At 47.2% G+C, this 22,765-nt stretch overlaps 1 protein-coding gene across 3 annotated transcripts in view; it reads left to right on the forward strand.

Moving 5' to 3' along the window:
* Positions 1 to 22,765, forward strand: part of BRPF3 (bromodomain and PHD finger containing 3) — a 52,015-nt gene that overhangs the window by 16,156 nt on the left and 13,094 nt on the right. For 2 of the 3 annotated variants that reach the window (XM_075910524.2, XM_075910525.2), the window contains exons 2-10: positions 816 to 2,217; positions 5,700 to 5,856; positions 7,859 to 7,990; positions 10,795 to 10,923; positions 11,292 to 11,604; positions 13,975 to 14,244; positions 15,737 to 16,240; positions 18,363 to 18,456; positions 22,407 to 22,504. In XM_075910524.2, coding sequence (XP_075766639.2) covers positions 833 to 2,217; positions 5,700 to 5,856; positions 7,859 to 7,990; positions 10,795 to 10,923; positions 11,292 to 11,604; positions 13,975 to 14,244; positions 15,737 to 16,240; positions 18,363 to 18,456; positions 22,407 to 22,504 — 3,082 coding nt within the window. In that variant the 5' untranslated portion in view covers positions 816 to 832. The remainder of the gene's footprint in view (positions 1 to 815; positions 2,218 to 5,699; positions 5,857 to 7,858; positions 7,991 to 10,794; positions 10,924 to 11,291; positions 11,605 to 13,974; positions 14,245 to 15,736; positions 16,241 to 18,362; positions 18,457 to 22,406; positions 22,505 to 22,765) is intronic. The other variant, XM_089773725.1, reaches the window with a different exon arrangement.

The raw sequence follows: 22,765 nt of genomic DNA on the forward strand, positions 1-22,765 counted from the left end.
AAAGATAACAAAGCCCAGAGGCCTGGAGGGGCTTTGGTATGCAGTGCTACAGCATAACTGGAGAAATGGCAGCCCTATCTCCTGGTGAATGTGCGCCCCCTTGGATCCATCCAGGAGGAAATGCTTTTGGTGCTTTAGTGAATCTGCAGTTAGCTGAGCCCTTAGTGCAATGTTTCCCAAATTATGGGCCGTGGCTGGTACTGGTCCGCAGGAAAAAAATGCCAGGCCTCAGCGTGGCTGCCAGGGTGTTCCAGACTCCTGGAGTGCCCATGCAGCGCCAGGTACCCCCAGCCCTGGCCGAGTGGAGGATGCAGCCAAGTGAAACAGTGCAAATTTATTCATTTTTTCATTCTTTTTTTTATACGCGCTTATAGTTTTGGGCGGCAAAAAGCAGTACTGAAAAAAAAACCAGGTTCCAATTAAAGTAAAAAGTTTAGGAAACCCTGGGCTAGCCAGCTTTGTATCCATCTTCCAGTCCATCCGTATCCAATCCATATTCCCTTAACTTGGTGGCAAGAATATTGTGGGTGACCGTATCAAAAGCTTTGCTAAAGCTGGCACTGGGGGCTTTGGGAGGACCAGAAACAACTTATTTGCATATTCATCATTTGCTTAATGAATATGCAAATATGCACATGAATGTTACTGGTCCTCCAAAAGCTCATGAATGGATTTACTGGTCCCCGTGTCAAAAAGTTTGGGAACCCCTGCCCTAGTGGATGTGTTTCACTCCTCGTGCGGAGTATGGTTTTGAATCTGCGCTTGTTCATAGTTTCCTGTGCTGCTGGCTTAAATTGTATTCTCTTGTGTTACAGGGTTTCCAGGTGCAGCTATGAGGAAGCCTCGGAGGAGGTCCCGGCAGAATCCTGAAGGGAGACGTTCTCCCTCACCATATAGTCTGAAATGCTCACCCACTCGGGAGACTCTGACATATGCCCAGGCCCAGCGGATAGTGGAGGTTGATATTGATGGACGGCTTCATCGCATCAGCATCTACGATCCCCTGAAGATCATCACGGAGGATGAGCTGACGGCCCAGGATATCACTGAGTGCAACAGCAACAAGGAAAACAGCGAACAGCCCCTGTTTCCCTCTAAATCCAAGAAAACTCCCTGTAAAGGCAAAAAGAAAGAGTCATGCTCCAAACACGCACCAGGGACATCTTTCCACTTACCCCAGCCCAGCTTCCGGGTGATGGATTCCGTCAGCCAGCCAGAGGCCCCACCTCTGCCTGCAGCGTACTACCGGTACATTGAGAAGCCTTCTGAGGATCTCGATGCAGAGGTGGAGTATGACATGGATGAGGAGGATCTGGCATGGCTGGACATGGTCAACGAGAAGCGGAAGGACGATGGCTATGGGACAGTTTCTGCCGATGCTTTTGAGCTGCTGGTGGATAGGCTGGAGAAGGAGTCATACTTGGAGAGCCGCAACAATGGGGCCCAGCAGTCCCTGATTGACGAGGACGCTGTCTGCTGCGTCTGCATGGATGACGAGTGTCACAACAGCAACGTTATCCTGTTCTGTGACATCTGCAACTTGGCTGTGCACCAGGAGTGCTACGGCGTTCCCTACATCCCCGAGGGCCAGTGGCTTTGCCGCTGCTGCCTGCAATCCCCTTCGCGCCCGGTTGATTGTGTTCTGTGCCCTAACAAAGGTGGAGCCTTCAAGCAGACCAGCGATGGCCGCTGGGCCCATGTTGTTTGTGCCATCTGGATCCCCGAGGTCTGCTTTGCAAACACTGTGTTCCTGGAGCCCATTGAAGGGATAAACAACATCCCGCCGGCACGCTGGAAGCTGACTTGCTACATCTGCAAGCAGAAGGGCATGGGAGCTGCGATCCAGTGCCATAAGGTGAACTGCTACACTGCCTTCCACGTCACCTGTGCCCAGCGGGCCGGTCTCTTCATGAAGATAGAGCCCATGAGGGAGACCAGCATCAACGGCACAACTTTCACGGTGCGCAAGACAGCTTATTGTGGGGCACATTCCCCACCTGGGACAATGAAAAAAGGGCCAATGGCTGCTAGCAGCGAAGGGGAGGAGGACATCCCAAAGGAGGAAAGGGAGGAGGACGACAGCATTGGCATCCCCAAGGGATCCTTGAAGAAGAGCAAAGTGAAGTTGAAGCAGAAGATCAAAAAGGAAGTGTGTGACCTGGCAGATGGGCGTTCATCCATGCCATTGGTGACAGTCACACAGATCCCTTCTTACAGGTGAGTGTTGGCATGGATGCTCTCTGGTGGAGACTTGGTGCTGGCCGGGAGTGTTGTATTAAGGCCTGGGACTGTCCTCCCTTTAATCTTTAAACAGACACCGGCGATGTTTAACAAACACCGGAGCTGTGTGAACAGGCTGGACTTCAGTTCGCTGGCAATTTTAAAAAAACATGATGGGTTAAGCAAAATGTTTTCTTTGATTTTGGTCCTTTTTAACCATTTTTAAAAAGAAAAGCAAAGGAGACAAGGTTCTCAAGGGGACTTAGGGACTACTGGCATTCAAACAACTGAGGAGAAGGTGCCGCTACCCCCTGTATATCTGCAGATGAGAGCACTCAGCTAGCATGTGGGAAACACAGGTTCAAATCCTTCTTCCTGATGTGAAGCGTGGCTTTGGATCCAGGTCTTCCCCTCCTACTTACGCACTATTGGTTATTTAAGGGTGGAACTTTCTCATTCTCACTGGGCCAGAGAGTCAAGAGTGATTTGGGCTGTCTCCTGGTGGTGGGGAGGGGATACCTGCATTCTAGTCCCTGCTTCATTGAATATTTATTTGTACAAAGTAGAACCGTTTCAACAGGAGAGACTGATAGAGACTCACCCTCAAACACCCCAGAGTCCAGTGATGAGTGCACTCACCTGAGAAGGGGGACACCCACGTTCTAGTCCCTTCCCACATGAGGCAGGGAAGGGATTTGAACCAGGGTCATCTTGGGTGAGTGCCGTAAACCCTGGGTTACAGGTAAAAGGGGAATCAGCACCTGTTCCTCAAGCCTTCTGAAAGCCAGTGGCAACTGAGTCAGGACTCTAGTATCAAACATTGAAAGGACGTGTTTCCATAATGCCAACACAAATCATTTTGATCTTTCCAAATTATTTTTTCATTTTTTTCTTGACCAAAATAATTTTTCCCAAACTGACACAAATTCGTGAACTATTTTGATTGACCCGAATCTGTGTTTATTTGCGAGGAAAAGTTTACACTGGAAAATGTCACCTAGCTCTAGTTATAACACACAGGGTGTACCCATAAACCATGCTGGGATGTGACCAGGCTTGAAAATACTTTCAGACGTGATTACAAGTCACTGGGTGAACAGGGTCTAGGTGAAAAGCAGCTTCCTATCGATCTAAAGCAGTGGTGGGCAACCTACCACATGTGGTCCATTGAGGTTCTGTGTGTGGCCCACAAGACATTTTGTTTACCATTACTCATGCACAGGGTTGCTAGATTCCGCTGGTTCCCATCCACGTAGTTTTTTCCTACTGGTTTTAGGGATGTAAGGGTATGTCTAGACTACATGCCTCTGGCAACAGAGGCATGTAGATTAGGCTACCTGGCATAGGAAAATGAAGCGGCGATTTAAATAATCGCCGCTTCATTTAAATTAAAAATGGCTGCCGCACTGAGCCGATCAGCTGTTTGTCGGCTCAGCGCGCTAGTCTGGACGCTCCGTGGTCGACATCAAAGGCATTTGTCAACCGCCCCGGTAAACCTCATCCCACGAGGCATAACGGGGCAGTCGACAAATGCCTTTGCTGTCAACCGCGGAGCATCCAGACTAACACGCTGAGCCGACAAACAGCTGATCGGCTCAGCATGGCAGCCATTTTAATTTAAATGAAGCGGCGATTATTTAAATCGCCGCTTCATTTTCCTATGCCGGGTAGCCTAATCTACATGCCTCTGTTGCCCAGCTCGTGCCAACTCCGGGACTACCTCTGCTGCAGGTCTGCAGTTTAAATGTAGTGGGAGCTAGGCTGCTCCTACTGCATTTAAACTGCTGAGCCGCAGCTGGGGTAGGTCTTGGACCCAGCGTGAGCCGAGACAGAGCACCTCTCTTTATTGACTAATCGTGCAGTCGATACAAATTGTACCTCTCTTTATTGACTAATCGTGCAGTCGATACAAATTGTACCTCCCTTTATTGACTAATCGTGCAGTCGATACAAATTGTACCTCTCTTTATTGACTAATCGTGCAGTCGATACAAATTAGTCTCTTTATTGACCAATCGTGCAGTCGATACAAATTGTACCTCTCTTTATTGACTAATCGTGCAGTCGATACAAATTGTACCTCTCTTTATTGACTAATCATGCATTCGATACAAATTGTATCGACTCCACCATTAGCCAGTTACCCACTTCTTAACATCCTTAACTGGGATTACTAAACTGACGTGCACACAAAGCCAGGGCACGTGAAATAAGGTGTGTGCTGGTTGCATACCACTGACTGTGAGATCCAGGCATTTCCTCTGCATCCAATCACAGCGCTGCTACGGTTCAGTTTACACCCCCTGCAATTCTAGGGATGCCAGCGCAGTGAGCAAAACTGCCCTATGCCAGGAGAGCGTCTCGGTTATGACAGTCTGTCGGCCCCCTGAGATGGAGGCCACTCATGCAGCCCACTCACAGCCTAGGTTGCCCATTGCTGATCTAAAGCCACCGTAGTTTGACTCCTCACTTTATGGCTCCTAAGCATGCACATTGTTGTCATAGCAGCTGTGAATGTACCTAGTATATTTCTGCCAGGACAGCCTCACAGAGGAGGCAGTGGTGCACTATTTTCTTTTAACATCTTGGAAAGTGCAGCCAGATGCCCCTGAAATTTTAATAAGATGTTCTCTCAGAAATTGCCAAGATACTATGTATTGTTTATTATATTTGAACCTCTCTAATCCAGCAACCCTGGGAAACAGGATATGCCGGATTAAGGAAATTTTTGGACTATGGGAGGATGCTGGGGCAGAATCCAGGAGGTAGGGAGGGTGCCTGAGAGGGAAGGGGGTGGGGTGCTTAGCTGGCACCTTGCTCCCAGGGGTGCCTCCCTGCCGCTCCCAGGCACCGCCCTCTGCTATCAGGAGAAGCACTTTGCTGTGCAGCTGTTCCCCCAGCTGGAGGGGAGAGGGGAAGCAGCAAGGTTCATAGCGTCCTGCTAGAGTTCCCGCATAAGGGACACCTAGATTATGGAGGTTCAGGTGTATTTGTATTACCGCAGCACCTTGGAGCCCTAGTCGGGAGGCCAAGTCCCCAAAATGCTGGTCACTGTACAAACACAGGAATGTTTGCTAATTGTTACAGACATTTAAAATACTGTCCTGGGACTTCATTTGAGTTTGCTCCCTAGTGTGCCTCGCTTCATAATGCTAACTGCTCCCTTGGAGCTGAACCAGTGACTGGATATGTCTCACCGTGCTATGGCTATTGTTAGGTAAGAGCCTCCCGCAGAGCTGCTGTGGAAATAATATTGCATTCCTGAAGGCAGAGATGGCTATCTTCATGGCTTAGAGACCCCAGCTTGGCACAGGCTGGCATGAATTACGTGTACAGTTTTTATACGTATTGACACAACATTGCGAAATGGTGCAGCACTGGGACCGGATCAGGAGATCTTAACATGCACCATCCATAGCATTTGATGATTGCTTGTATGTGTGGGTCCTCTGCTTGCTGACTCGGTTTGTTTCCTCTAGGTTGAATAAAATCTGCAGTGGACTGTCTCTCCAGAGGAAGAACCAGTTTATGCAGCGGCTACACAACTACTGGCTGTTAAAGCGCCAGTCGAGAAATGGTGTCCCTTTGATCCGGCGTCTACACTCTCACTTACAGTCCCAAAGAAATGCAGAGCAGGTACCACCCCTCATTCTTCTACCACAGGCTGGAGCAGCATGGGAGAACAAGGCAGTGTGGGTGGAGAAATAAGTCTGGGATAAACAGGAAAGGGGAGCAGGGAGGAGAAACGGGAAAGATATAATTCAGCTTTGAGCATTGGCAGAGATCTGTCAGGGGTATTACATTAGGGGTTTGGAAGGCGCAGAACTAGAGAAACACCCTGTTCACAGTTCACAGGTATTTACAGTGGAGAATGAGTGCTCTTTTTAGGCCAGGTCTGCACCACGGGAGGATGCAAACCTAAGATATGCAGCTCCAGCTACGTGAATAGCCTAGCTAGAGTCAACATACCTTAGGTCAAACTTCCGCGGTATTCCCACTGTGGGAGGACGACAGGAGAAACTGTCTTGTCAACTTCCGCTAACTCCCTAAAACAAAAAAAGCAGTCGTGTAGCACTTTAAAGACTAACAAGATAGTTTATTAGGTGATGAACTTTCGTGGGCAGATTCACTTCTTCAGACCTGCTTCACTGGTGATTGTGACAATGTGAATCATAATATAATTTGATTTAGGGGCTTTAAATTGGAATCCCATTTCACTGCCGCGTGTAGACGCGGGCAGTTACTTCAGGCTAGTCAATTTCTAAAATGGCGACTGGCTGGGAACATGCAAATCAAGCACGGGATATTTAAATCCCGGGCTTGATTTGCAATTTCGGTCGCCCTTGTTAGCCTCCCTAGATCAATCTAGGGGGGCTAGTGTAGATGTACCCTATCAAACTAACTTGGCTACCCTCTGAAGCAGCTAATGTAGTGTGTATATGTATATTGTTCACATGTATTTTTTCCATATTTAGTGGAAATCACAGACTTGATTTGTGTAGGGACTTCTGATGGATTCGTACAAAATTTTAATTTACAGTAATGAATTCAGGGTGGGAGATTGCAAAATATGTTGATGTAACAGTTTTCAGTAAGCAGTCATTGGGTGAAAGACACTATACACAGGTAAATGATCAGTACTTCCTTTCTGCAGGATTTTGGGGTTGTCTTTTTTCAATTGTCTCAGGCAATTACATCAGTATAAACATGTAATGACAAAAGCAAAGGATTTTAAGAGGGGAAAGCTTGCGGTGTAGTTAAGGGATCGGGTTGGAACTTGGGAGGTTTGTGTTCAGCTCCTAGTTCTGACGCTTCCTGTGTGACCTCGGGCAACTTAGAAATTCTCTCCATGCCTCAGGCCCCCATCTGTGAAAAAGGAGATAGCAATACTTCCTTTCTCCCATTGATACTGACTAAGCCATGGGCAGAGGGCTGCTCCAGCCCTGCCGGGGATGGGAGCCAGACCTGCCCCCCCTCACGCAGGGGGTAGGCGGGAGCAGAAGCTAGCTGCCCTGTGTGCAGGGGCTGGGAGCAGGAGCCGGCCCCCCCGCACATATGGCTGCTGCCTTCTGCTGCTGGGAGCTTTGGGTGCAAGCAGGAACTGGGAGCAGAAGCTCTCTCTCCCCCCCCCCCCCATGTGTGCAATTACTAGCTCCTGCTGCTGGACCCCTGGGAGCAGAAGAGAGATTTGCATCCCAAGTTTAGACCTGTCCACATAGATAAGACCAAACGCTGGTTTTAACATGATCCGGCTGCTGTTGTGTTTAAGTAGACAGTAGGGATGATAAATAGTGGTTAGCAAGCTAATTGTGTAGTTGATGGAATTTGCATCGACTACTCGTTTAGTCGATAAGAAGTTTCGCTGTGGCTCTGCTCTTTAAATGCAATGAGAGCTGTTAGGCTCTTGCTACATTCCAACGGCAGAGCTGCGGCTGTCTGGGACCGGGCATGAGCCGGGTCCCCCACTGTGCCTCTGCCTCGCCTGTCCACTCACGCCCCCGTGGAGATGGTGCTGGGGGGAACTGGCTTTTAAGCCAGCTCTCCCCAGCACCAGCTCCTGCTCCCTGCCTTGCTGCCTCCGATACAGTGCAGCGGAGACACCTGGAAAGCTTGTATGTGCCTTTCTTACCCTTTGCAGAAGGAGCAGGATGAGAAGACCAGTGCGGTGAAGGAGGAACTGAAGTACTGGCAGAAGTTAAGACACGATTTGGAGAGAGCGCGGCTGCTCATTGAGCTGATCCGTAAGAGAGAGAAACTCAAACGGGAGCAGGTGGGTAGATTCCAGGCCTTTCCTACAGCCTTGTGCAGCTTTCCGCTGGCAGCTGGGGGCGGGGTTGCAACACAACAGCTTCTTTCACTCTTTTTCTCTGTGCACAGGTTCTGATCATGTGCTGAGCACGTGCAGCTCCCATTGAGGCTGAAGGGAGATACAGGTGGTCAGTGCCTCTGCAAATCAGACCCTCGCTGGCTTGCACTGTTGGCGAGAGGCTGACTGATGGCACTAGGCAGAGTCAGACAATGCGCTGTGCAAACTTCTTTCTTTAACTACCTGTGCATTTTAACGCTGACCTGCAACACTCCTGCTATTCCTGTCCTGAGCATGGACCGCATGCTCATGCCACAGACACGAGAACTTCCTTAATGTTAATTCCAGTATTTTGGTAACCATCACACTAAGAATGATCCCAAATCTGCCTCCTCTCCATTTGGAAAGGCAAAGATTCCTGTGTTTTAGACAGGAATTTTGGGGGGGAATTTTGTGAGATGCAGTTTTAAAACTTAGATCACTTACGAGACTGGAAAGTTTTCTCTTTTGTCCTTGCAGTTTTTCAAGCTTAGACCAGATTTATTCCTTCCTGGTCTCATTATTACTTACTTTATTTACAAGCTTGTTCAGTTGGGAAGCCTTTTTAGTGACAGCTGACTGGCCTCTGTCCATTTTTTAACTGGGATCTTCCGAGGGTGCCAGCACTGATTCATCTCGTTTATGTTCCTGATTTACAGGGTGGTGATTATCCTGCTGTGAATACTGACATCCTTTGGGTGGGAGGGTAAAAATCATTCTTATGTTTGTTTCCTTTTGCTTGTGATATTTGATGTGTCTGTATTAGGGATATAATGGGATATCTGTTTACATGATTAACCGATAAGCCTGAGCTTATCCGTTACCATGAAGAGTTACACACAGGCTCATGCCCCACTCCCAGGGAGCTGTCTGCTATGATATAGAGGCAGTAGCACGGGGCAAGAACCAGTGCATGCCAGGAGCTGGCTTAAAAGCCGTGCTCCAGCACACTGGCTCCCAGGGAGCTGTCTGCTGTCCCGCGCTGCAGGTGCATGTCACTGCTGGAATTTTCAGTGGTTATACAGTTACCCAACTACCTGCTTTTTAACATCCCTAATCTGCATCACACATAGCTACATCCTAAACAGCTTGGTGAAATTCCAGTGAGGGCTGTTACACAATTAACTGGTAAGCAAGTCGGTAAGCATGAGGCTTTCCAGTTAACTGATCCTTGCTGGTGAATTCTGGTGGCATCCAGCTGTGCTGAGCCGGAGCAGTCCTGGCCTCCGAGGGGCTGGTGGACCAAGCAGCAGGACTCCACAGCAGCAGCCCCAGCAGTTAACCAGTTAATCATTTTAACTTCCCTTCTTCCAGTGTAGATGAGAAGGGAAAGGTGATGTCGCTGGAACTACTTCAGCAAGCTTTGAAATGGATATGCTAGACGTGCATGGCAGTCCTAGCATTTGGTCTTTGTACAGATTCAACTTTAAAGCTTTTTCTGTGGTGTTGTCCAGGCTCTTGCTGTTGCTTTCATGTCATTTTGACACACAAAGTAAAGTTTGTCACAGAGAAGCAGAATCCTTTCCCTAGACTTTGAGTTGGTGATTTTAATGCCAGAGTGAAGGATTGCAATATCAGAGACATTACAATATTGAAGGAGGAAGATCTTTTTTCCTTCAGTTCCATCATCCTGATGTAGGAACGTGGCCATACCATGTCAGATCAATGGTCCTTCTAGTCCATTACCCTCTCTCTGAAATCAACCTGTGGTATAAGCTTTTGGAAGGTGCAGAAAATCTTCTGATAGACAATTATTGAATAACTAGCCAATTAGCCCGTCATAAGATGGGATTTTCAGGTCTTCTCTCCTGAGCCTCCGGTCTCTCGCTCCGCCTCTCTCTCTCTCCTCCTACTGTTGCCTCCCCCCCTCTCTCTCAGCTCTCCTCCGCCTCCTGCCTCTCTCTCTGTCTCTCTCTTTCTCTTCTCCTCCCCTCTTGCCTCTCACTCGGGGGACTGCGGAGCCCAAACGGTCGCTTGAGCCACTTGCTCCCACGTGGCGGCCCGGCTGAGCGGCGCAGAAGTCAGCCGAACGCCACGGCGGGATGCAACAGCACCGCCCAGAGGGAACAGCCAGCATTTCAGCGTTACAGAGTCACAGACACTGGGCTACTATATATATGATTGTCTCCTCCTAGAGTCTTTCTAACCCCTGTCAATTAGTGATTGGCTTATGTGTGGAAGAGTTTATACTCTTACAAAATTTGTTTATTTTGTCTAATGCAACCCTGCATGTTGCTATTCATAAAAAAAGCCTAAATCTTTAATACTTAAAAAACCCAATCCTGCTAATTGCTCTTACATTTTGAGGCTAGAATTCCATAGGTTACTTTGCAAAGCATTAAAACTTGTTTTCTATGTGTTTCCTTTTAATTTCATTGGGTGTCCCCTTGCTCTGGTTTTATGAGGTAAACTAGTGAGGTCTATGAGGTTTAGTTCCTGGTAGAGAATGATATTAAACTTAGGCAATAATTATTTTTGTTACGATGGTAAGAAGGCAACTTCTATAGCTCTTATGACCCAGAATATTGCAAAGTATTTTTTAAAATTCTACATTACAAACAGAAGAAACAAGTATTTTATCAAACCTGCGTCAGAAACGAGCTTAAAAGGTCTGAGGTTGCCATCAGTGAACAGAGTGCGTTTTAATTTAATTTAATGGAAGTAAGGGAAATACCACTTACATTTTCCATTTTGGATTACTGCATGTGATTCCTGTCCACTGTTCCCAGGTCAAAATTCAACAGGCTGCTATGGAGTTACAGCTGACTCCTTTCAACGTGCTGCTGCGCACAACCTTGGACCTGCTGCAAGAGAAGGATCCAGCCCAGATTTTTGCAGAACCTGTAAACTTGAATGAGGCAAGTATCTTTCTTAGAAGTTTAGGGTCTGATGGGGATGCTGCTTTGAAGAAGTGGAGGTGGGGGGAGTTCACATGGTGTTATAGTTGGAAGAGGCAAGACATTGTTTTGAGAGAGCTCAAACCATCTTTGTCCTCAGTGGGCATGAACTAAGACATTTCTAAGAGAGGCTCATATTGGGCACCCCAGGAACCTTACTACAGCATCTCAGTCACGCAATTTCATTCTGCAGAGCCAGGGCACGGCTGGCTCAGTTGGGTGACACTACCCCTTCTGCAGGTGGAAAGGACATTAAGAGTGCTTATGATGGATGCGCTCTGGTTGGCTAGTAAATGGTTTTTGTAATTGTACAGGTTTTATATGTTTAGGTTCCAGATTACCTGGAATTCATATCCAATCCAATGGATTTTTCCACCATGAGGCGGAAGCTGGAGTCCCACCTGTACCGAACCTTGGATGAGTTTGAGGAAGACTTTAACCTTATAGTTACCAACTGCATGAGGTATAATGCTAAAGACACGATTTTCCACCGAGCAGCTGTCCGGCTGAGAGACCTCGGAGGAGCGATATTACGCCATGCGCGACGGCAGGCTGAAAACATCGGCTTTGACACTAATGTGGGGATTCACCTGCCCGAGTCACCCAAAACAGAAGACTTTTATCGCTTTTCTTGGGAAGATGGTGAGTTCCCTTGGGCTGTTTAGTTTTAGGACTGTCCAGTAAAAGCCAGACTCCTAGACTGTGTGTAGAACCGGCCATCATTCTGACCACATCACTCTGTCTGGGCTACAACCATATTCACCAGTTGAGGAGTAAGATTCGGGCACATCTGTCTACCTAGATAGGCACGTATGTAGCCCCCATTGTAACATTTAAGAGCCAGATTCCAGATGAGCTCAACACCAACTACCCGGGACAGATTTTCAGACAATCTTAGCTCCTATTTAGGAGTTAAAAATTGGACAACTTCTCAAAAGAGCCCCATAGTGTGTTGAACTCTTTTGAAAGTTTGCAGTGCTGCTGGTTGTTGAGCACTTTGGAATATCTGGTTCTGATTTGGGGTGCCAGGCCCTTGGAAATGTGGCCTTGAAAGCTTTTGAAATTCTGACTTTATGCATCTATTAATCACAAATTTATCCTCACAGCACTCCCCGGGAGTCAGGGAAATGACTTTAATTTTCATTTTATAGATGGGAAGCTGTGTCATGGAAAGATGAAGTGATCTGCCCAAGGTCATAGAGGAAGTCTGTGGCAGAGCTGGGTCATAAACCCAGCCCCCTGGACCACAGACTGCAAGACCAGGGACACATATTTGCTGTGGACTTTATGGGCTGTGGCTCTAATGTAAATTGGGTATTTTTAAAGAGACTTGAAAAGATGAATTCATGCAGGTTTAGACTGTCTTATACTTCCTGAGGTTGCCCCACCATTCGCCTCTGTCTGCCTAGGTTGGGAGGCTGGTTTGTTGGAATTTAAAATACACGAGAAAGGTATTCCTGTGCCTCCTACAGAGAGATCAGTTATGTGCTTGTAGGGCAGTTGGCTGTAGTTCTGTGTTGGCCAGCAAGTAGAATGGGATGGTGTCGTCTCTTTCTAACTTCTATGATTGTTTTGAGTCACATCTGCAGAGAGCCTGTCCTAAGCTTATTTCACCCCTGTCCTGGCCCTGGACGTAATGACCGCACACCCTCTCCCAACACAGGCAGTCTGGGTAGTCAAAGAAGTGGCATGTTCTGAAGGGGTTGAGGTGGGAGATGGGAAGAATTCTTTGTGAAGCGGACAGCAGAGGTGGTCTTGGTATTGTGACCCAGAATACTGAAAACACTGAAAATAGTCTTGTTGCCCTGAACTTCTGATAGCTTCAGGGGTAAAAACCACCATGATATGAATCTGCATCTCTGAAGCACTTGCTCCTAACCCCATGCAGTACGAAATAACTTTGTGAACTTAGCTCAGACTACCGCTTCCCGTTCCTCCAGGGAGCTGTCTCTGTCTGTGATCTGCTTTCCCTCTTGGAATCTGCCCCTGAGAATTCTTCCATCCTTCACCAGTGGCATCGTGTTTGCAAAAAGCATTGATAGGAATAATCAGAGAAACATGGACTGGAAGGGACCTTGAGAGGTCATCTGGTCCAGTCCCCTTCACTGAGGCAGGACCATCCTGACAGGTGTTTGTCTTACTGGTGCAATGACAGGGATTCCACAACTTCCCTTGGAAGCCTGTTCCGGTGTTTAATTATCCTTATAGTTAGATGCATGGCTGTGACTTGGAATGTGGACGAGAAGCTGGATCTGAGTCAACAGTGTACCCTTGTAGCCAAGAAGGCTAATGGCATATTATGTTGCATTAAGAGGAGCATTGCCAGCAGATCCAGAGATGTCATTATTCCCCTTTATTCGGCTCTGGTGAGGCCACATCTGGAGTATTGTGTCCAGTTCTGGGCCCCCCACTACAAAAAGGATGTGGACACATTGGAGAGGGTCCGGCGGAGGGCAACCAAAATGATTAGGGGGCTGGAGCATATGACTTATGAGGAGAGGCTGAGGGACTTGGGTCTGTTTAGTCTGCAGAAGCAAAGAGTGAGGGGGGATTTGATAGCAGCCTTCAACTTCCTGAAGGGAGGTTCCAAAGAGGCTATAGACAGGCTGTTCTCAGTAGTGACAGATGACAGAACAAGGAGCAATGGTCTCAAGTTGTGGTGGGAGAGGTCCAGGTTGGATATTAGGAAAAACTGTTTCCCTAGGAGAGCGGTGAAGCACTGGAATGGGTTACCTAGGGAAGTAGTGGTGTCTCTATCCCTAGCAGTGTTTAAGTCTTGGCTTGACGAAGCCCTGGCTGGGTTGATTTAGTTGGGATTGGTCCTGCCTAGAGCAGGGGGCTGGACTTGATGACCTTCTGAGGTCTCTTCCAGCCCTATGGTTCTATGATTCTATGGTTGGTTTGGGTCTAGTGGAATTTCCTCCTCCAAGGAGCGTAGTTTTTTTCCTTTCACTCCTGAGTGCATGAGATGTCAGCAATCACGTCCTAACACTGCTTCTCGTCTTGGTGCAGTGGACAACATTCTCCTCCCTGAGAATCGGGCTCACCTTTCCCTCGAGGCACAATTGAAGGAGTTGCTGGAGAAACTGGACATGGTGAGCACCATGCGGTCGAGTGGCGCCCGGACCCGACGCATCCGACTTTTGAGACGTGAGATCAACTCCATCCGGCAAAAGCTGGCCCAGCAACAGAACAAGAGCATGCCAAATGGAGAACCTGCCTTGCGGGAGGAGGGGCTGGACAGAACGCTAAGGGGAGAGCAGGACGATGATGGGGAGAAAGGTGAGAAGTTTCAGAGGGTCTCCAAGGGAAATGGATCCTAGTGCAGCCTGGGCAGGAAGGGAACCTTGTTTGGGATCGTAGAGGAATGTCATTTCTTTGTGCATTTGAAAGTGTGGGAAAGTGTGTTTGTTGTATCAGCAAGAGATGTGTACCATGTGCAGTGAGTTTTGTAAACAATCTGGAGCAGACTGTCAAAAGGAAATAGGGCATCAGAAACCATTCTGGTAGTTCATGGCAGTCTATCAATTGGCATGTTCCCTGGATTGCGGTGGCTGGGATTGTACCATGTGAGGGACTGGAATTAGCAATGGGGTTACAAGCTTTTCAGGAAAGGTTAGACGAGGGTGAGAGGAAAGGTTGGGCGTATGTCACGGGTCTGGGTTTTGCTGCACCTCTGCTCCCTCTGCTGTCTATTCAAGGGATTCCCCTTTAGGTCTCAGACCTCCAGCAATCGTTCCTCTGCGGGCTGGGGATTTAGGGATTCTTTATGGGTATCTCGGCAGGTGTGACCTTAGTCCAACACCTCCAAGAGACTCTGGCAGCATTACCATTGAATAGCCAGCTTTCACCAAGCATAGTCCATTTGTTTTAAGGCAAAAGCAAGAGAGAGAAAACATACCGTAAAACAGTACAGTCTATACTCATGCTGTGCTTACACATGTAGCCTGTCTTCCAGCATGGGTGCGTTCCCAGGATCCTTCAGATCTTTCCAGTGGGGTTTTACTCTCGTGGTCATAGTTTCATGTCAGTTTGAGCTTCGAAATGGGGGGCTTTGGCTTTATACCAAAACCCCTCTCTTTCTCTGCTGGCCTTCAAACCTGGCCTGAACCAGTCTCCGCAACGCCTGCCAGGGTGGCAGGTCTCTGGAGTTATCTGTCACGGGATTTGCAGTGACTTAGTCCCTGGAAAAAGCTTCATAATCCTCCCCCGTGGAGCTTAAATATAGGGATGAGATTGTGTAAACAGGCTCTGATATGGGTGGGTGCAGGCGGCCCCACAGGATTTTTCAGCGGTTGCACGTTTACCTGAACAAACGCGTTTCAAAATCCCTGCTTAAATACAATCCCTAGCTCACAGAAATACACACAAGTACAGAGGCACAAGTGTGTGACCAGGCCCTGTGCCTATGGTGTCTGGCATATCTCTAAACAGTAGTCTTTAGATCTGTCTGTGCATCCAGTGTCTCGCGTCCGTCACTCCCTGCTTTGCTGCATGTCACTATGCGAGGTTGTCTTTTCATGTGTTGGAGACTAAGTATTGGGACGGGCTGCAACTGACATGGCAGCTGGATCTAGTGTGGACGAAGATGGTCTTGCTCTCCGTCGGGGGAAGTCTAGTTCTGACCTGTGTCTTTTGCTGTATCCATAAGGGAGAGTGACAGGCGTCTGTGATCACTCCAGGCTTTCCTGCTGCCATGGAAATGCAGAGGGTTGTTATTATTTCAGGGAATGACGCTTCCTAAAATGTTCAAGCAGATTCTTTCTCTCTTTAGCAGATGACACCAAGCCCCCGCATCCTCCCACCCTGGAACCCACAGGACCCGCACCCTCCCTCTCTGAGCTGGACTCTCTCCAGGATCCTCCAATGCTCAAGCCCATTAGTGAAAGCAAGTCCTTGAGCCGACTGCAGAAGCGGATGAAATCGGAGGGCGAGCTCTTTGACAAGAAGACACTACAGAAGGAGAGCCAGGCTTTCCAACGCCTGCTCAGTGACAGTGGGCTGAACGGACTGGCACTTCAGGCCGCGGACTCTCCTGCCAGTCCCCCCTTCAGTGGCGTAGGCAGGCGTACGTCTGTGCTTTTTAAAAAAGCTAAGAATGGGGTGAAGCTGCAGAGGGGCCTGGACTGCCCCCTGGAGAATGGAGAGGACCACAGCCAGAGTGGACAGCTTTCCCCCTCCAGTGCAGAGGGCGAACAACAAGCTCGGAAACGGCTGCGAAGTAGGAGCTGCAGTGCCAGTGATGGCGAGAAATCCCCCAGGCAGTCAGGAGAGACAGGTGACTCTTCAGTGTCTGGGCAGGGGTGCCTGGTCCTTGCTCTCTTGGCCAGCTGACCCAGCTGCCTTTAAAAGACGGGCTCCAAATTCCCATCGGGTCAGCTGCTGCCCTTAGTCACTTGTAAAGGGGTTGTGGAACTAGTTGGTGTTTGGGGTGGTTGTAGGATTCCATTGCTAAATAAATAGGGGAAACTATGGTGTGGTTGGAATCTACCCAGAGGACTTGCACTCCATCACTCAGCCAAGAGGTGCTGGGAGTGGAATAATAACTTGGCTTGCTGGGAGTGGAATAATAACTTGGCTTGCATTAAGAGGAGCATTTCATTAACATGATCTCGCCGGCGCTCTAGTTCGAATCACAGCTGATTCGAACCAGGAAGTGCGCGCTGGGACACGTTAGTTCAGACTAAAGTCCTTAGTCCGAACTAACGTTACTCCTTATTTTTTGAGGAGTAACGTTAGTTTGGACTAAAGGCTTTAGTCCCAACTAACGCTTCCCGGCACTCACTTCCTGGTGAGTGCCGGGACGAGATCATGTTAATGAAGCGCGAGATATTTAAATCCCCGCTTCATTAACTACTTCGGTTGTCTCCATTTGCATCGCTAGTCCGAACTAGGGATGCAGAGTAGATGTACCCTTACTGTGGGCATGTTCCTGCCTGTTCTTTGGAGTTCGTGTCTCCTTCTGTGTAAGCTGAAAGATGATCCTGCATTTGTATTTATTTCTCAGGGAACACCATATCACAGCAGTGTGGATTGTGTTTTGTTGAGCTGGTAAATTCTGTAATTGTATGTTAGGCAATATAAAAATCAGGCAGCTTAGGGAACTTTCTAACTTTGGTACTTTAGAGTTCAGCAGAGTACGTCTAAATATTTGATTTCATTGTTAAAGTGACATTTGAAATGGCCTGAGAGAAAGATGGTAGATGGAGCTTTGGTCTACCCATGGAGAATTTGCTTTTCTACTCTCTAGCATAGCCAAGTGAACTGGAAATCCAAGGCAGAAGGTTTTATCTAAGGTGACTTTTCCTAGATCTCAGATTTGGTTTTCTAGCAAAAAAAATACAGTGATTCCTGTGGTCGTTAGTTGTAATCAGTATGAGTTACCTTTTCCAATTGAGTTGTTTTGTACACGTTTCCAGCAGCTACAACCCCAGACTTGGAGCCAGGATGCTGGGGGCAAATTCCCAGCTCTGCCACAGACTGGCTGTGTGACTTTGAGCAAACAGCTTTGCTTCCCTGTGCCTTTGTTTCCCCATCCTTAAAGTGGGGGTAATAATGCTCAATTGCCTTTGGAAAGCACCTTGTGATTGATGGGCCAGCTGTTGACCTGAGCTTGAAAAGCCTGGGTGACTTGACTAATTGGCACATCTGACATGAACCTGATGCTAAAACTGGGCTCTTGCCTCACTTTCTTTTCAGATTGCCCCAGAGGAAGTGGATTATTTCCCTTGGCTTTCCTCTAATTCTGCTTTGCTGGTTGTACCCCATACTGGTCTCCCTTAGGGGGGCTGATTTTGTATGGAACGTGGGGGTACTGCTGCTTTGCAAGGGGAGAGTCCAGAGGCCTGTTTTCACGTTTAACTGTGGATCAGATGCTGCAATCAGTGCTCCCCAAGATTGGCATGTGTTATTTTGCAGCCTGTCCAGTGGACAGTAAATAAAGTACTTCGTGTATTCAGAATAGGTGTTTGTTTCCCCTGCGATGATGCCTCACCCCTAGTAACCCCTATGAGTTACAGACCAGCAGGTGCAAGGAGAGCGAAGGGGGAAAGAAGAAACTGGTTGGAGAAATGCACACATGACAGTGGTGATCACCACCCCTGGTTTGAAGCTAACCCGTCGTGCCAAATGGTTTCAGACAAATAATAGTTTACCAGATATCTGTTGGCAGCTGCTGGGTCTGGGGAACTGAGTTTCCCTTTCACTTAACTGTTAAACAAGAGTTTTTTTAAAAAAAAAGACAGCGGGGGACAAAATAGCCTGTCAGTTTGGTACTGTCCTGAGAAGCAGCGTGTCCCTGAGCAGGTTGTGCTGTCCCAGTGTCTCCCGCTTCAAGCATCCTTGAGTCCGGGAGAGGCACACCTAGCCGTTAGGCTAATTCTGTTATGTCTTCTCCGCAGGAGTGACCAACGGCTTTGGGAAACATGCCGAAAGCGGGTCTGACTCGGAGAGCAGCTCTGGCCTGGGCAGTGGGCTGGCGTTTGAGGCCTGCAGGTAAGTCCCCTTTGCTGAACCGTTCCCCAGAATGCATACAGTCTACACACAAACGCGAAGCTGGGGTGTGAGTCTACCCCACAGTAGCTTGCCGTGCCCCATCTGCACATACCCCACTGATGAGCAGTAGAAGTTCCGCAGGGCGCTTTGATCTACCCTCTTTAGCTATGGAACTGTTCAAAGAGCATGAGTAAGTGGTCAGTGCGAAGCAGTAGGGTCCACACACACACTTAGTGCATGGTAGATTTGCATCCCAGCTTTTTGCAAACGAAGTGTCAGGATAGGCAAGTCTTATGTTCCCACCAGGTTTCCTTGCCCTTCTTTATAAGGCAACTTCGCCATGTAAAATCCTGTTGAAATTGTTTCTTAACATCCGTATTCAGTATTAATGTTGGGAATAAGAGCCAAAAGCCTCTTGCATCTCCACCCTTTACACTCAGCTATAGTTCTCAAGCCAGTTCATTGATCCCACCACAACATTCAATGTTGCAGATGTACTGATGCATAGTAGACTTGTGTCACCTGATACGCATGTACACAGACTAGCTGTTTTTACACATGTATATACGCTACCAGAGAGCCAAAATTGGGGAAGCACGGGTCCTACTTGGTCAGCCCAGTTCCCATAAGGTGAACATAAGCTCCCATCACTTACCAGCACGGCTGCTTTCATTTTCCAGCAGTGCGGAAATGACATTCTCTTTTCCATTCTGGGCAGCTCAGGCAGGACTGACTCGTATGTAAAGTGACCACATGGTCCCCCTTTTTGGCTGAAAACAGTTGACATAGACACAAGTGTATATCAGTGTTCTCTTTCAGTTTTTTTTCCATCCACGTGTGGAATAAATTTTGTTATGTGCACCAAGGCGTGTAAGGATGTGCATCACCAGTAGAAACGCATGCTGCCGGATGTGGGCCTGAATCTCTCCTGTTGGCCATCCAAGTGCACAGCTTATAGGGAACACTGGTGTATGTGATACGATTGATATTACCTTTCTGTTTTGGGGGTATGATCATAAATTCTGTCTATTACATCACCTATCCTCACAGTCATTAATAGATTTTCCCCTCACAACACCTAGGAAGGTAGTATCTCCATTTTACAAGCTAGGTAGTGTCTTGCCCCACATTGCACACTGGTCTGTGTCAGCGCCAAGAACTGAACCCAGCTTTTGAGAGTCCCAACCCAGAGCCCAAATCACTTTTTCAGGTTGGTGACTTCCTTGTTTGAGGTGAGAAGTTTTCAGGTAGTGGTGCTCATAGCGATCAGTCTGAGAATGTTAGCCCTTGAAGGAGGACGTGTGGGAGTTGGGAAGCACGATTCGCTTTGTTTTAAATCGTAACATGTTTCTATATCCGCAGCCTCTCACAGTGCCTGATGGCCTTGTGTGATGCCTTTGGGATCGTGACCCACCAGTTGAGAAACCCTATCTAGGCCTGCCTTCCTTCCAAAGAAAATACTCATTTTGCCATGTGAGGCCCTCATCCTGTAAGGTGATGTGGTCTCTGAGGGCATAAGATTCTCCCCACAAGCATATCTTTCCAGAACTGGGCTACGATTTAAAACTGATCACTGTCATTTTCTCTTAACAAATTATTCCATTGAGGGTTTGAGTCATAGAAGTATTTTTAGGATGAAAATTTTGCTGTGGGAGTTCCATAGAGTGTTCCAAAACGTTAGCTGTCAACAGCTGTCTATAACTTTGCTATTGTAGCTAGGGTTTGATTTGTGTTTCCATTATGAACCTGTTTTCAGAGGCATACAACTTGTCAACAGCAATTACTTTTGGACTGGAATTAACATAGCACATTTTAGCCCAGGAGCAAACTTAGTGTGGATTTACACATTTCTTTTTTTAATAAACATTTTTTTGAAAAGCAAATGCACATATGTTTGGGGAGGTAAGAAGCTAGAATTTCTTAGATGCTCTTGTAATTCATACATAGTATTGTGTTAAAGCCCATTTTTGCAGAAAGATCGTCCACAGTACTCACTAATCTTGGCTTTCTTTGACAAATATTTGAGAAGGTCTGAGACAGCATGCTGGGTATAAAAACAGTTTACAGCATGTTAGTAGAACATGTACGACCTCACCGCTAGGGATGTTAAACTGATTTGAATTAAGTAACTGTGTAATTGCTGAAGATTTATATACACAGTTATATCATTACACACGGAGTGGCAGTCAGCTTTCCAGGAGTTGGTGTGCATGGGGACTTGGCTTGTAAGCTGATTCCCTGTGCGTACCAGCTCCCACCTGCCTCCCGCACTGCTGCCTCTGATACAACATGGGCGGCTGGGCAGGCAGCTCGCCGGGCTTTTAAGCCAGCTCCCCGTGCATACTGGGAGTCTGCGTGTAACCTTGAACGTTAACCAATGAGCACAGACTCATCGGTTAACCATGTACACAGTTACATTTTCACCTCGCTACTTATCACATCCTGCCACCACCTCGTATAGGGCTGGCTTGTACCCTATCCTCTCACAGTCTTTGTTGGAAGATATTTCCCTGCACACACACTGGCTACGTCTACACTGGCCCCTTTTCCGGAAGGGGCATGTAAATTTCACTAGTCGTCGTAGGGAAATCCGCGGGGGATTTAAATATCCCCGCGGCATTTAAATAAAAATGTCCGCCGCTTTTTTCCGGCTTTTAAAAAAGCCGGAAAAGAGCGTCTAGACTGGCCCCGATCCTCCGGAAAAAGTGCCCTTTTCCGGAGGGTCTTATTCCTACTTTGAAGGGCTGGCCATAATTTCAGAGAGTTTAATAGAGACTTAGCAAAATAATGCCCCCATTCCTGAGGCACAGAGCTTCCAAGTCCTCTCCCAGAGTGGCACATCTTCTTCTCACCCCTTATGGTGGACATCCTGCTAGCAATACGATCTAAATCAGTTTTGCCGCTCTTAATTAGGTTGAGTAGACTCTTGTTCTATATGTCATCCTGATGAAGCCAATGGGACATGAAAGCCAATGCAACTACTCACAGAGATGCTACTTAGTGTGAACAAGAGTGGAAGAATTGGACTTACAGTTAGTCCTAATACTGATTAGGTAGGTATTTCTGTGCCCACTGGAAGTTCCTTAAAAAATAAGAATGGTCCAGTGGTCTAAGAACAGGAGCAATAGCCCAGAATCTGTGTCACTTTGCCTCTTTTGACAATTTCTGTACCTATAAAATGAAGAAAATGATACTTGGCTGATTTGTCTCACAAGAGAATTGTAAAGATTATTTAATGTTTGAAACACACTCTGAAGATGAAAAGTGCTATGTAAATGCGTATTATAATTACAAAAATGATATGAGAGGGATGTGATGCCCGCAAAAACAAGGAGTTGAAAATTAGCTGGTGCATCCTGGAAAACATACAATTATTCTATGCAGGGTTATGTCTCACTCTTTCAAAAAATTGGTTACTATAACATCACTATAATGTTACAAATGAAAATTTTCAGCTAGGGAACAAAAATCAAAAGTTGCTAAATTCTTAAGATGTAGCTATATGGTTCTCATAAATGTTCTCAATAATGAAGAATAAAGAAGAAGAAACCCTGAAAATGTGATACTAGGGCCCTATTGTTTATCCATTAGACTCTGTTTCAAATATTTTGGCTGCTCTTCTATCCTCCAGTGTCTGAACACAAACCAGGTAAACTCGTTGCATTTAAGTGTTGCAGGTTTGATTCTTAGTGTACACTTCTTTGATTGTTTTTTTCCTCCAGTTCAACAGGCCTCTCAAAGACGCCAAAGCAGATGTATTGGTAAATTTTACTGGAGCATGTAGCGAGGTCTGATGAAAGTTAACCTTCAGTGTTCTTTTCATATCAAGATTGCATCAGAGCAATAATTTCCTAGCATTTTCCAAACATCTGTGGAATCCTATAACTCTGCTGTGTTTTGCAGGGAAATCTTGCTTTCCATAACACTCTGTTTTTCTTCCTTTATAACAGTGGTCTGACTCCTCCCAAACGTAGTCGAGGGAAGCCAGCCCTTTCCCGGGTCCCCTTCTTGGACAGTGTGAATGGAGACTCTGATTACAGCAGCTCAGGTGAGAATAATCTCTGTAGAAGAAACAATTTGGGGCAGGTATTTTCTTTGTGTTTATACAGTGCCTGGCATGATGGGTCCTGGTTTGTGATTGGGACTCTGAGGTTCTGCCAACATATAAATAATAATAACAAAAGGAGCATCATCTAGGACTATAACAGAGTTTAAAAAAGAGCTAGATAAATTCATGGAGGTTAGGTCCTTAAAAGGCTATTAGCCAGGGGGTAGGAATGGTGCCCTTGGCCTCTGTGTGTCAGAGGCT

Source organism: Pelodiscus sinensis, chromosome 27 (genome assembly GCF_052426305.1).
Source record: "Pelodiscus sinensis isolate ZL-2025 chromosome 27, ASM5242630v1, whole genome shotgun sequence".
Classification (NCBI taxonomy): Eukaryota; Metazoa; Chordata; order Testudines; family Trionychidae; genus Pelodiscus; species Pelodiscus sinensis.